The following is a 16,136-nucleotide window of genomic DNA, read 5'->3' on the forward strand; positions in this document are numbered from 1 at the left end:
ATCAAATCAAGAGGGGACAGGTGCGGGGCATGAACTAATATTTATCACTAATGAGGAAACAAGAGGGCAGGAACAATGACGAGACCTGGAGAGTATGGAAGGCAATCAGTGCCAAAATGCCCCTCTCCACATGAAACAAGAGGTTCTGTCATGGTCAAAAGGACAATGGGCACACGCTGCTAACGCTCTCCCTACACGCTGCCTCCGCACCGCCTATGCACTGCTTACGCGTGTAGTTTGAAACGAGCGTAACAGGCAACAAGAAAAGACAGCGCTGGTGTTCACTGCAGATATGGACTGACGAATAGTTCTCCGAGAGACTCATTGCCTAGCAGGCCAGCTGTGCAACACGCTCACACGGTGTCCAGTGGAGGCGAGCAACCCGTCTGCTCACAGCCTAACTGTCCCTCATTTGGCCAAACCATGCTCTGTTTAACCCTATGCTGAAACACCTCACTTGCTCTCTATTCCTTTGTAGGCCAACCAGGAGAGCTGATTTGACAATTATCCGAGATGCAGGAGACTTAAGTTTCCCTTTGTTCTCCATTTAATTTCATTAATGTCTAGGAGAAATAACTAAAATATTACAGAGATCTCATCTGTGATTAATTCTTTCAGTAAATGCACCATTGTGTGCAATTTTGCCAAATTTTCTTTAACGCTAAAAGAAAAAAGACAGCATGTGTGTTTATTTAGTGAATTCCCTGCATAATCATTTTTATATGTGTATCTTGTACATCTGTGTATGCTTGTGTGCTTTATTCCCCATGTTCTATTATGCTCCTTTTTGTGAACACATTACCACGGTGGGGTGCTGATGGTGGAACTTTCATGCAGGGATAATGGAAACACACACAAGCAGTTAAATCTTATCCCATGAACAGGTCCGTGGGGGGTCTGTGTCGCACACACACACTGTAAACAGCGAGAGGGGATATGTGTCCCAGAGGACATCGGTGACAAAGACAGAAATATGCTGATTTGTGGAATTTAAGGGAGGAGACAAATACAACAGCTCAGCACTTTCAGGATGCTGCCTACCTCTCTGCTTCATGATAGTGACAACAAATCACGCACAGTAGAAGACATAAGACAGTTACCACACAGCCACAATCCAGACAAGGATATAAGATCAAAACTTAAGATATATGTTTCAAACCATAGTAAGCTGTCTACTTTTTACAGTACATACAGGCAACATTAACTGTCTTGAACTCTCATAAGGGACAATTGACCAATTTGGAATGCAGATGTCACAATTGAGTTTGGTCTTGGTACACTCTCAAAAGGGATGTGTTAATTATTAACACATTGTTTGTGGTATGTTATTTAACACATTATGGGCCAGCTTTACTAAACAGTGCAAAATAGCACGAGAGCACACTTAAAAAAAAGCACAGATATGGGAGTGGAATTTTCTGCGGGTGATTTACCAACAAGGCTCACATTAAAAAACACAGGCGCAATATCTCATTCCCATAATGATCAACACAATCTACCAAGAGCAGCGCAAATTAGCGCAAGGTTTAGGACATGCTTTTTTGGCCATTAAATAAAGCCATAAATACCATAGTATCACGCTTCATTTAGGGCTGTCACGATTATTAAATAATCGTCTCATCGAGATGGTTTCGGATCATCGCAATTATTGCACATCTCTATAGAAGACACTAGGGGGAGCTGTAGTGCATCTGCATATTGCATATTTTATTGTATATATTGTTACTAAAGCATGGTAATACTTGTAAAATGTACCACCACAATACAATCACTTGAAAAAAAAAACTAAAGCATATACCATAAAAATAACCTGCAGTACAATTTAATATTATTTCAGTGTGAAAACCAGTCTACCAAAATGTCATTAACATAGAAGTAAACTTTTATTGTAGTCTTGCAAGTGAGAAAAAAACAGACTAGAAGCTTTTCTATGACTGATAGTATTTTAATGATGGCTTCAATTCACTCCTGATCAATTTACTTCATTTACAAGTATTTGGCAGTTGTATTATTGACAGGTAAAAGCCTAAACCTTAGATATATGATGACCCAATTTTTTCTGATGTATTTCCAAGAAAAAAACATAGTCTTGTATTCAGAACAATATGGTTGTTTCAATCGCTGAATCAAAAATGTATGAGAATTAAATGTCAAAGCTCAAAAACAGACAATTAATCGTCATAATCGCAACGATTTATTAGACAATTAATCGTCAGTCAAATTTTATAATCGTGACAGCCCTAGCTTCATTTAAATGCTCTTCTCCCATAAAGTTTGCATCTAAAGAGAAAACATATGCAATAAGGTCGATAGCAAAAACAGCTGTCCACACTTTTAAATCTGCCCCATGTGTTATTTTAACTCACTTTGTGTTGCTTTTGTAGGAAATAAATAAAAGGGGCAACACATCTGTGTTAAAAGTAACACAAAATGTGTTGTCCTTGTGAAATTAAAAATAACAATTCCTATTTTTTCATGAAATATTACAGTGTTTATTGTCAATAGCTTACCAATGTGGGTCATTCTCTTTCTAAATTCATGTGCCCTCATAATCTTCAGTTAAAATCGGAAAATCCACTTCCGCCCTGTAGTGAAGAGAGAAGGGTGCAGTACAGTAATCACGAGCGGGTGGACATCTGCCGCCAACGTCGCCGCAGACGGCCCCGGTAGGCGATTGCGTTTCCGGAGGTCATCCTCGGTAGTGTTCAGGGCTGTTGGCCGCAGCACCGACGGCTGAGGTGCGCCTGTTCGGGATTCCCGTAGAACGGACCACACCACAATTCAGAGAGGGCGCCCAGAATAGGTGCCGCATAAACAACTTTCCTCTTCTCAGGATGTCGGTCTTTTCCGTTTAATCACAGATGTTGTGCTTGTATGTATTGGACAAGAAAGCAGGGCTTCTTGAACTTGACTCTTCACAGCCGACCACCCAAACCGCCATGCCATGACATCACGCTATGTATCTGTTTCTGATCATTTTTCCGCACATTTTATTATAGATATGTGTTTTTTTATTATTTAAACCTCCTCAGTAGCAAGTTTAAAGTATATCCCTGAGAGATAAATCAGAGTTTCAAATAATGGAGCAACAGGGTTAAAATTAATCTAGATTTACTGTAAAATTAAAACCTGGATCAAATGATAGCTTAAACGATTATTTTTAAACAAGGTTTACAGTTTGGTGCAATAGAATTATTAAATAAACCTTGATTTAATCTAGATTTAAGACTAATCCTTGTAGGTGCAACTCACCCTAAATCTCTGTTTATCATCAATAACCCGCATCATTCTCTAACTCATCTCCAGTGTTTTGTTTAGAAATCTGGTAGTGCCAGCAGCGATTGAAAAATGAAAAAGAATTGCACACTTTACTTGGCCCCCTATGTAAATTGTGGCCCCTGCTTTTTAAAAATCCTAGATCCGCCACTGAATAAATGCAATGCTGTCTTAGATATTTGCCAAGCACACACCAAGCCGGTGGTCAAGCGTTGACGGTCTAGTTTTTGTGGTGTCTCCCGCACTGTTGGCACTACTATCTCACTGGCGGATTTTCAGCTGATTCTGACCTAAAACACTGTCTCTGTCAGCAGCTCACTGAATTTCGGAACGCACTGTATACCGTATAGCCACACACCTCGCTACAAACACAACACGCACACTGGCTGTAGTCAGAGGTGCTCTAGGGCTGTAATAAGATTTAGTCACAGTGCTGGGTCAATGCTCAGCCATATTGGGGTCACAGATGTGGTTGTCACTTTGGCCCCTCATCCATAATTCAGTGTTTTAATATAGCTCTCGCGCGCTTACAAGCCACAGTTCACTTTTCTCCCACTGTATCTCCCTTTCCTTTTTGTATTGCCTTTTTCTCTCCGACAAAAAATGACAGCAGCTGTCCGTTCGCTGAGAGAGTGTTTGGCTGGATAGGAGGCGTTTGATACGTCGCGTTGCTCTCTGGCCCACGCAGTTGTTCTGCCTCTTATGCGCGACGAGAACAAAGCAAGGTGACACTTTGACAACGTCTCTGGCTCGTCTCGTCCATCACTCTCACATTATCACAAAAGAAAGTGAGGCCCTCCTCTCTCTTCCTTCCTCTCTCTCCATTCATCTCTATTTCTCCTCGTATCCCGCGTGTTTGCGCGTGTTAGGTGGGGAGATAAGGACGCGGGGCAGGATCATCAGTTCTGATGTAGCGACTCAAAGACGCATCCATCAGGACACAAAGGCCGTCACACTCCATAATGGAAGAAACCGTGACAAATTCGGTAATGAGCTTTACAATGTGACCTAGACAGAAATTCACTGGCATCCACGGAGAATGAGACTAATCTATACAGCCGCTGATGTAGCTAATCAGGGACAGGGTGGCCCAGACCTGTTGAAAGTAACAGTATGTGGTGTTTTAAACGCTCAATGGGCATCTTAAAGTTCCCAAAAATGAAAACTCTGTCATTATTTACTCACCCTTTCGTCATTTCAAACGTGTGTGACTTTCTTTCTTCTGCAGAACACAAAAGAAGATATTTTGAAGAATGCTGGTAAACGAACAATGGTGGCACCCATTGAAATGCATTGGTTTTGTGTAAATTTAATAGAGGTGAATGGGTACCGCCACTGTTCGGTGTCATTCCAAACCTGTATAACTTTGTTCTTCTAAGGAACACAAAAGAAAATATTTTGAAGAATGGCCTCCATTGACGTCCACTGTATGGACACCGAACCACTGAGACATGATATGATAAATGCTAACAGAATTTTTGTGTGAACTATCCCTTTTAAAATCTGTTCTGTACTTCTAACAACAAGTTGTTCTTAGTTCAGCATTACAGTGCAGATGGAATAGCCAGAGTAGAGGGGGCATGAGAGGAGACGCAGAGAAAAACAATCAGAGAGACTGTAGATAGACAGAACAGCTGTAGGGTGACTGCAGAGCAGCAGGGAGACAAGAACAGCCGGAGAGAGAGACAGGAAGAGCAGTTGTAGAGCTAGACAATGAGACAAGCTCTCATCATCTGAGCAGCTGCAGGGAGAGAGAAGGTCAGATCAGTCGCTGAGAGTTACAGAGCAGCCATTCGGGAGACAGACAATCAAAGAATCCACAGAGATGGAAAGAGACGAGATCAGAAAGGTGGTGTAGGTACACCTGGGAGACATGAACAGCCCTGTGGGTGTCTGAATTTGAATATGAATGTCATTTCTGATGCACAACAAGGGCGGTGAACCGGGCACTTTTCTCCGCAGTGCGCGTATGTGTGTGTGTGTGCGTGCATTAAATGCGTGAGCACCTCCACCAACCCAAACATACCGTCCTTGAGGTTACAAGAAAGGCATTAGGGCCATCTATCCTCTCGAAAGAGGGGGGAGAAAAGGCTTTCAAGGTAATGAAATTCTGCCATAAGTTAACAAAAAGACTTGTGGGTGCAGGCCTCAGCTAAAATATATTAAAAAACAGAAACGAGTCAGGGTAGATTAAATTGGATTTCTTTCTCTCCGCAGTCCTCCACCCACCCTGTCTTTTAAATTAGGCTTAAGTGTGTGGCGTATTTTTTCTTTCTCAGGATAACAGCATTACTGTCCAGAATGAATAGAATCATTTCCAAACCAATTAACCTCTGACAGAACGGATGAGTGGACAGGAATGAGAGTGAGGTGGGGAGAGAGGGAGTGCGGCGGTCGAGAAAGTGTGATATCTTTGAGAAAAATAAGAAATGGAGTTAAAAACTACGCAGGGGGACGTGGTGAGTGACAGGGGTCTAGATAGTGACGGGACTGGCATGACAGTGAGGTGCAGAGCAGATAGAGGAAGAACATCGAATGACCCCCTCAACCCCCCTCCCCGGTCTGTGTCTTTACTGGTACGCTGCTAGCATTAGTATTTTACATTAGCGAGTGCTTTGCTCATTCTCTATGCTGAGGAGGGTTTGGCATCCAGCTGCTATGGCTCCATTTAGTTAATTAAAGGCTCCATTTAGGTCTGCAGCCCGCTGGCTACGAGCATGTCAATCAATAGAAGCTCAGTGGCTCACGGTGGGGCAAGGCGAGTGATCTGCCACACCCCCTCCTCTCTCTGCACGTCTTACTCTTTAGGGCCAATATCTGGGCTCCCAACGGGCCACATCTCGAAGTTCTGAAACATAATGATGGAAGGAGGATGAATACAGAAAGACTGCAACTCTTCTAACTTCCATATCTCTCCTCATAAATGGTAAAAGGAAAACTCTCTTCATTCAGGACTGGAAAGAGACAGAGAGACAGAGCTGGAAAGACCATCGACAGCGCTGGAAACGGCCTCATCAGTCATTCAGAAAATACAATGTCAAACTTTCCAGCATTTCACATCATTTTATCCTTGCTTTAAATCCCAGTAGAACTAGAGTGCTGTTACCACACAACATCACGTCAGTCTGAAGATTCTGACGTGTGCATCTTCAAACACCCTTCTCTAAATTACCCACAATGCTCTGCTGGAGTTATTACAGCCCATTACATTAGACAGGACTACGAGCAAATATACATTAGTGGATCGATAAAACACATTTCTGCTACAAGGCCATAAGTAAAATTAATTTAGCATTTACTTTCCATTCCCCTGAGAGCAGTCTTTCACGTTCATTCCTCTCTTTTTTATTTTGCTCTCTCGGATGATGTTTCGGTTGGGTTACGTAATTGGCTGTGGTGATGGTTAGAAGCGTGACTAAAGGTTAAAGCATAGGGTCAAGGTTTGGCCTAGCACGTGTAGGTACACCGTTACACAATTCTGGAGGAAACTACTATATGCATATTCAAAATAGATGTATGAATTGCATTGCAGCCAAGTAAATTTAGGAAATTTGGAAAGCAGTGTTATAAATCGAATATTTAATTTTATCAGACTGTTTTGCAGATTTTTGCCCGACTACATATTCCAATATCTGGTTTTGATATCCCAGCTCATGTACTGGCACCACAGTCAACGATCAGCCAATCGGCACATTTCTCTGCAGCTCAAGTGATCGGAAATCGGTTCCCTTTTATCCATAACAATTTCCTCATTTGAAGGGCGATAGAATGTTTCTGGACTTCGTGTTCCCTCTCCAGCCCAGAATTTAAATCAAAATGTGCCAAAAAATTTATGCTGGCAGCTACCAATGACAGGGTGTTTTTGAAAAGAGATTGAAAGCATACAGTGCGAGCCGGTCTTCTTTTTTTCTGTATTTAAACAGGTGTACGGCTTGCCAGGTCTATAATGAGCCCGCTCTATGAAAGTGGACTGTGGGATTAACTCCAGAGAGTAATGCCTCTCCTTGGACAGGTCATATAGCTGTCAGGAAAGGGTCTGTGCTCACATAAGGTACCGCCCATTAAAATGCTAATGCGCAGATGGAGATAAAATAGAGGGGAAATAAAAACACCCCACCTTAGTGCTGTGTCTGCAGTGTTACACAGACTCCCGTACGCGGGTCTTCTGATCCCCATCCTCCTGGTATAATTTAATCAGGGGGATGAATGGATGAGATCGCTTACCCTCTCCATTTCCTAAAGCACTTGATCAGATTAATTGATTGACCCCCTCCCCACTCCGCAGCATGACAGCGGAAATCAAGTTTACATTGATATTTTCTATTAAATGCTTCTTCGATTTTACACCCATGCCATCACTCTTGATATAAAAATGACATATGAATATAAGAACAAATAGAAATAAAAATGAACAAAGGAATAAATAACAAAGGATGATGGGAAATAAAAGATGTTCTGCCTCTGCTGGTCTTCCAGCCTGGTGAGGTTTTCTGGTGAGGGAGACCAGCAAGTCTCAACCATCTAAAACCAGATAGAAGGATGGACAATTGTATGGTGGATGAGATGGATAGTTGTGGTTGAATGAAGCAGTGGCGGAGTAATAGTACCAGTATTAGGCAGCACCGCAGCAGACACCTCTACCTCTTCTCTCTCTTGATGGAGACTCCTAGAATCACTTTGGAGCAACTTGAAATTGATGCAATGTTCTGATAAAAACAGGACCATGTGAAAGAGATGCACAAATGCACAACGATAGAAAAACAGCAAGAGATAAAAAGAGAGACCTCCTGCTCCCTCTTATCAGTCTACATGACCCTAACACCACATGTCAAACCTTGTAAGAGCATGAGAGAACTGTGTGTGTGGTGATGCGGTCTTAAACTCTATATGCATTTAAATGCTGCCCTTGACATTTAAATAAAGCATCACTTCGCATACATCCATGAACACACACACACCTCCTTTTCTGAGGTGCGGGGGCTCATATAAGCGAAAGCTTCTAAGTCACTGCGAAAAGACTTTGAAAAGTGTTGGACATTGTTTACCTTGAAGGAGAAAGACACAGGGAGTCACATAGTAGAGGAGAGATGGGAATGTGCACAATACCTGCAGGAATACACTGCTGCTCCCTGCTGCCCAGAGAGGGGGAGACACTCAAGAGAGGTCAAAGGATGATGACTTGAGTGTCAAGACACATGACCATCTTTGACCCTCTCCTGGTGTGAATTCTCCCCACAGAACGAAACTTTATAAGGCATCTCTTAAGAAGGGGTTATATAATATTTATTTAAATAACTAATTTTTTATATACAACAAGCTAGCTTTTATTTACATATATTTTAATCAAACTATGTACGGTATACTAGCAAATGCAAAAAGCAGTTTCTCAAAAAAACACTGTGTGGGAAGGCTCTCCTGTTTTTGCCAAGTGGTGGATATCCTTAGGACAACATCATGTTGACCCTGGGACAACATTTAAATCAACCAATCAGATTTCAGAAAACAGTTTATTTTAAGTTTAATCTTCCAAACAGGATTAGGTGCTTCTAGACCATTGTTTCTCACTTATCATTTCCTTCTCTGATTTTAGGGGTAAGTTATGGTTAGGGTTGGGGTTTGGTGTGGGTTTAGTTTTATTTGTCCTTAGGTCAACAAAATATGTTGTCCTGAGGACATCAACCACTTGGCAAAATCAGGTCGAGCGTGTGGGAATGAAGAAGTTATCTCAATAACAAAGAATAAAGAAATATCAAATTAAAGTTTCATTATGTCTAGAAAAATGTCTATATTACAGTAAAACCGTAATGATTCTCCCCATTTGTAGTGTAAGTTGGCATCACACATTTGTTATTGAATGATTCTCCTCATCATTTTCATCCTCATATGTAAATGAGAAAACGCAAATGGCACCTATTCTGTAGAAATGACCTCACCATAACTGTTTTTCTCTCTCTCTCTTTCATTCAGACAGATGGGTAACTTCATCTTGAACTACTGCCCCAAGGGTTCTCTGTACTAGCACAGCTGTGCCCACACATTTCAAGTAATCAACCAGCCTTTCATACACACACTGGCATACACTGCTACCACTTCGACTACACTCCCAATCACATACTCACTCTATATTACATTAATACTCTTAGCCCGAGGATGACCTGTACGTGACCTAGTCCCAGGTAAGAGATCGCAGGGGGCTGATTTAACACCTATACGCTTATTACATTGACAGTGCGAATGGGTGTAAATATTGTGTGTGAAAAGCGGAATCAAATCAAGGGTGGCATGCGGGGGAAAATCAATAAGCATTACAGATGCATTAGATATGACAGCTACAATTTCATACACCACTTCCTTTCGGCTCCCAGCAATTTCAGAACAACACAAGGAAAAAGAGACATTATTTTTCAAATACGCAGGAAAATTCATTTTGAAATTCGCTTTTAATAATTCATGCCTAAGCTTTCAGAGTTTTTAGAGAAATGCGGAGCGAGGAGGTGAGAGCGAGGGAGGAAGGCAAAAGTAGAGGGAGTTGTGGTCGTCAATGACAGCGAGAAATTATGACTGGATTAGTGCATACACGCAGTTTATCGCTGAAAATGGTATCAAACCTACAAGAAAAAACCTACAGGTACAAACGAACACATACAGTTGGTCATTCACAACTACAAGTGGTATAATTTAGGGGCAAAAATTATGAATATGGGATGTAGGAACTAGGAATGCATTATGTATAAACAGGCCCAATTTATTTAACTGATAAAAGCGATTCCTTTAAAGAAAACCACATAGCAGGTTCTGATTAAAAACTAACCACTTGTACAAAGCACCATCCACACATATCAAAGCCACATTTCATTTATTTGAACTTTAGAGCCAGATATATGTGAAATTGATGACGGATATAAAGTACACTACAAGGATAGCAGTGTGGTGGAGGTATAGTAAACATTATGAGCATCAGAAGTATTATTTTAATATACCTTCCAAGCAATGCGGTTGCCTTTAGAGTCATGTTCCAGAGCGACAGGAAAGTCTCCACGCTCATAGAACTTCCGAAAGGCTGTGGGTTTAGCTGGTCTCTCCCTGAACGCCCCGGCAGCTGGAGGGCCCACTACCTACAGGACACAGAAAGAAAAGAGTGAAAGCAAGAGAGAATGAGTGGTAAACAGAGATTGTCATCAAGAGGGAACGGTAGTCCTACAAACATCACAGGAAATGAAATGGTTTTGATGCTCTTTCATCCTAATGTAAATCTCTTCTCTGTCTGATGTCAGAGGAAGCATCTATCTGTTTTATAGTGACACACTACAAACCATCCATTATTTTACTTCCCTGCCTCATATAATCCAATCTACAAGATCACAAAGAACATATAGAGGAACCATGAATTATTCTTCACTTAAAACCCCAGTGAAATCAATACGTTTTTTTCCTTTTAATAAAAAGAAGTTAAGGACATCAATAAACTGATATGCTTCCTACACGCTGACAAAATTCCCATTTAGAAGATATAAGCGTTCAAAACTGTCTGGCACGTGCGCTCAAAAAATCTAGAAATTCCATGACATCACGCCACCATTCAGCCTCTCGTCAAAGTTCTCGCCCAATCAAATCCGCTTTAGAATCAGAAGAGTCCCGCCCCTTTCACTGTGAGAGCTGCGGAAGCGGCGCCTCATATCAGCCACTTGTTCGCACATTTATTACAATATATCCAACATGGTGAATGACGCATAATGCACTAGATGGGAGATAGGGGATGATCCAGACAGTGTAAACATTTACATTAAAGTCTTAATTTCATGTTAGTGTCACGCTAGCGGTTAACGTGAGTGTCCTCCGGTTCAGAGACACGATAGCACAGAGCTGTTGCGACCATAAAGACTCACCAAAGTAAATAACAAGCTTCAACATTCACTGGTATCACTGATCTGCATATTCTTTTCAATATAGACTAGACTTTTGCACCACTGTGGCTATCACGCTGTTAAATGCAGCTTTGCCAGGCTGACTGTGCCGTGAATGAAACGCTATTGGTTATTTTAAAAGGGGGCGGGGCCACTCGATATGTCTCGCGCTCTCTGCATTTTTCAGTTGAGTTTACGTCCACACATCAAATAGTGCAGAATGTTCCAATGCATTTCATTTTTCTTAACTTTTCTGTCCTCGGGATGATTTTGAAGATATTTATTTATATATTTATAATAACTTTTAAAAATCAGTCTAGTTTGAAATGATAGATTCTAATAGCTGTTAAGTGTATCTTTTTTAATGAGAATCTTTTTTAATGAGAATCATCTCTAATTTTTTATAGAGTGGAAATGTTTCCCACAATATTTTGGGTCTGTCCCTTACCAGGCATCATTACTTCACAACGTTTACACTAACTCCATATCACACATTATATCAACATCCAGTTTGATCAATGATCAGATTTTTATTCCAGGACATAATTAATAAATAAAAATTCAGTCCAAAGTACCCTGATTGAAAAAGCACAAAAACATTTGCCATAATGTGCCACAATTTTACAGATAAACAGAAAAAGTGTCAGAGGCCAATGACAAAGATTTGTTTATCCAGAGAAACAAAACAACCAGACACAAAAACAGTTTCTTCCCTCAGGCCATCTACCTCTTGAACAGTTAAATGTTTTTACACCGTGCAATTAATAACTCTGTGGCTGTGCAATAATAATTAAGTGAAATATTAATTATATCCTCCAGATAATACACTATCTATTTTTTATACAACTTTTTCTGTAAATTATATTTCATTCATTCTGCTGTACATAGCACATACCTTGTACTACAATAGTCTATTCTTATTTTTTACTTGTACATATTTACATACATACATAGCTTTACACTCTCTATATCTTTATGTTATGTTTATTGTATTGTATTTCTTAATTTTTTATACCCATAGGCCCTTATTTAAATCATCTATGTACTGTATTCTATTGTGTTATGGTCTCTGTGTACTGTTGTTGCTGTTTCTGTGTAATGGATGCTCCTGCACCAAAACAAATTCCTTGTATGTGCAAACATACTTGGCAATAAAGCTCTTTCTGATTCTGATTCTGAAACACATAAAGCCCCTGCAGTAAGAGTGTGGCAGCCTGGGGTTTTGCTGCAGGCCTCAGAATTAAACCCTGACTTTAGCTGAAAAAATAAAACCCTGCTGTGACTTACTGATGATGTTTGTTGAACTGAAGTGCCATAGTTGTTTAAATTTAAATTAACGAATAAAGCAACTACGCTCTAAAAAGAGCATATGTTTTGAATACTGGTCGCAGCATGCTGAAGTTTCCCTATTGGGCTTGTATAGCTTAACTGTCGTTGACCAAACCTTACTGTTGCTAGTGAAGATGGTCAACTTTCATGGTCTTTTCAGTAGGTTTCGCTAGTTTACCATCAAGAACAGCACCAACCAGCAATGACAAACATAAACCAGCCTGTTCCACTATAGAAACTGATGCTGGATTTTTCAGTAGGTTACGCTAAAGAGCTTATATGAGAAACACACTCTTGGCACATGAATGCATATCTTGAATAGATTCTGAAAGACTGTGGCTATTGAAACACTAAGACAAATATTAATCCATGTATATACAAAACCACAGAGTTTAAAAGTGGCTTTGAAACCAGAATTAATGGCAACCCGTGGTCTTAGCTATCTTTGACTAACACATTTTTGTAAGTTTAGTTAAAGAATCTTGTTTTGTTTATGCTTGTGAAGACTCCTTTGAACAGCATGCTCTCTCTGGACGTCACATTCTATTACCTTACTGCATTAAAGGAACAGTTTACACATACTACATCTATCATGATCCAATTAACTCTAGTGAGTTAATATGTCTTCTGAAGCGAAACAGCACATTTAAGACAGAACAATTCATATTTTAAACTTTTTTTAGCAAACGACACTGTACATTGCGTATCCATAGTAACATCCAGAAAAGCACAGTTCAAATATGGCATATCGTGTGTCTCGTGTCTGATTAGCAAATGTGACCCTGGATCACAAAACCAGTCTTAAGTAGCACGGGAACATTTTTAGTAAAAGACAAAAATACATTGTGTGGGTCAAAATGATCGATTTTTCTTTTATGCCAAAAATCATTAGGATATTAAGTAAAGATCATGTTCCATGAAGATATTTTGTAAATTTCCTACCTTAAATATATAAAAACTTTATTTTTGTGAGTGGATGGTCTGCCACAGTGCCCCTGATTAACAACTTCAAAGGCAATTTTCTCAATATTTTGATTTTTTTGCGCTCTCAGATTCCAGAGTTTTAAACGGTTGTATCTCAGATATTGTCCTATTCTAACAACTCATATATCTATAGAAAGTTTATTTATTCAGCTTTCAGATTATGTAAAAATCTCCATTTTGAAAAAAAAAAAACCATAAGACTGGTTTTGTTGTCCAGGGTCACAAATGTGCATTTTATAACAAAACATGCAGAACACATGAGATTCAATGTTATTTACTGTATGTGCTGCTGTGTTTAAACAATTCCTTTAACAACTGTAAATGCAAACAATGTTTCACTAAATTGTGAAAATCCGTATAGCTTTGATGTACACAAGCCCTGTAAGAAACGTCAGTCAGGTACATAAAACAGGCTTCAGCCACTCAAAATAATTTATTTAGAGTGGGGAGAAAAGTTAACATGTGTCAATCATTCTGTGATGAACTCCAGATAAAGACAGTCAAGTGAGCACTTCCTGTGAGGGAAGGAAAATGATTCTATCTGCAGTTGACCTCAGATCACACACGCCTCAGATGGGGAGTGAGCTGTGAGTCCTCAGCCATCTCTTTCTATGATAGCCGTGTTTCAATCACTGGAAACGGCTCTACCTCAGAGAGAGCGAGCAGCTCATTAATCCTCAGACTGACTTCACAGTGGAGATGCTGTAATTCCATGAAGGTGATCAATCACTTGCCCGAGCTGAGGCCACATCTCTCTTTCTCTCTCTGGGCTCCTAAACTGCTCCTGAGAGGCTCTGATGGATGCTCGGTGAGAAGCTGCGGCTCTCTGCTTGGGCAGGTGAAACCTGCATTACAATTTCCACTGCTCGCTCGCTCTCTCTCTCTCTTTCGCTCCTCTCACAGGACACATTCCCCTGACAATATCATTCAATTTCTTATAATGTATGTGTGTGCGTGTGTGTGCGTGTGGCTGGTGACTCACCAGGTTTAGCAGAAAAAACTGAGACTGCTCTGATAAGGTCAGACTGCACACAACCGCTGCAGGCAACTAAATTACCTCCCTTTATTCATGGAGCACGCACCTCACACACACACATTCACCCACCCATCCGCTAATACACTCAAAAAAGTAATTTTACGATACTGTTCACTTTATTCAAACAATTCATTTTGTTTTAACACCATTGTATTAGGTTTTATGTTCAAACACAATTGCATTGTGTTAAACGGATTAAAAACAGTAATGCTTTGGCTTAACTAAATGTTTACATTTTAAATTAACATGTTTCAATCAAGTAGATCAAAATAATATTTGATGCTTGTTCAATTTACTTAAATAATATATAACCAATGTGGTAAGGTGTAGAGCATGTGCTTGGGTTGAGGACCTGCTAACCAGATTTTAATAAAAAAAAGCAAGTACTTGGGGTGCCGTAAGTGTAACAAAACCAACTTCTGGCTATAAAAGCTATATTTAGCTTATTTAGTGTCATGATCCTGCCTCTTCTTGTCTTGATATTCTTGTGACAGGATCATGACAGCCCCACATGTTTTGTGTGGATACGCATGGTCATTGTTTGTTTATGATGACCATGCATTTTCCTGGCCCCCTCGTTTCCTCATTTAGCTTCCCGCCAGTGTTTTATTCCCCACACCTGCCTATTGTAATTTTCACTTGTTAGTTCCCATATTTACTGCCCTTGTGTTTGCTGTCCTGTGCTTTTTCGTTTTGTACCGTGTACCCTTGTGAGTTTGTTACCGCGCCAAGTTGGATTCCGTGCTTCTTGTCTTGATGCCGTATGGTTTAGTCTTGTCTTAGTCGTTTGAATTGTTATCCTGTTTTCTTGTTTTATCCCCTTGTGGGAAGTTTTTGTTTCTAATTTTTATACTAGTTATGTTCTCGTTTTTCTCCCCATTGTGGGTTTTTGTTTGTATTTAATTAAAGTTTAGTTTTTCCATGTACGCTGCCTGCAATTGGGTTCTTTTCTTAAACAATCCTGACAATTTAGTGTGTGTTAAAAATAACAGCTATATCAGAAAATATCTTACATTAAATTAACTTAAATTATGGACAGTGGTTCCACATAATGGAAACATGTTATCTCTACTTAAATGCTTTTAGTAGGATGAACTTGATTCAAGTTGGGTTGAGTTCGGCACCCCCATATCTTCACTCGCTAATTCAGACTTATGTACCCGCCCGATCCCTGCGCTCTGCAATCGAACAATGTCTTGTGGTGCCATCCCACAAAGGGAAAAAATCACTTGCGCACTTTCTCCGGATATGTTCCACGACTCTGGAACAATCTCCCTCTTGCCACAAGATCAGTGGATTCTGTAGCGGTCTTTAAGAATCGGCTAAAAACACATCTCTTCCGTCAACATCTGACCCATCAGTACAGTCTTCTACTTTTCTACTTTCCTATCCTTCGTATACTGTGATAGGCTGACTGAGACCAGTTTTACTGCACCTATGCATTGTTGTTTTGTTGCACAAATTGCTTCTACTGGTTTTCCCCTACTTTGTACGTCACTTTGGATAAAAGCGTCTGCTAAATGTAAGTAAGTTTACTCCGTTCCGTTTAGTTCATCATACATGAGTACCTGAGTAGAGATAACATATTTTTTGTGTGGAACCACTGT

At 40.2% G+C, this 16,136-nt stretch overlaps 1 protein-coding gene across 1 annotated transcript in view; it reads right to left on the reverse strand.

Annotated features, from left to right (window-relative positions):
• The window catches only part of pacrg (PARK2 co-regulated), a 102,490-nt gene that overhangs the window by 64,573 nt on the left and 21,781 nt on the right, over positions 1–16,136 (reverse strand). The window contains exon 2 of the mRNA XM_057344836.1: positions 10,257–10,391. Within this exon, the coding sequence (XP_057200819.1) occupies positions 10,257–10,391 (135 nt within the window). The remainder of the gene's footprint in view (positions 1–10,256; positions 10,392–16,136) is intronic.

Source organism: Triplophysa rosa, linkage group LG10, assembly GCF_024868665.1.
Source record: "Triplophysa rosa linkage group LG10, Trosa_1v2, whole genome shotgun sequence".
Lineage (NCBI taxonomy): Eukaryota > Metazoa > Chordata > Actinopteri > Cypriniformes > Nemacheilidae > Triplophysa > Triplophysa rosa.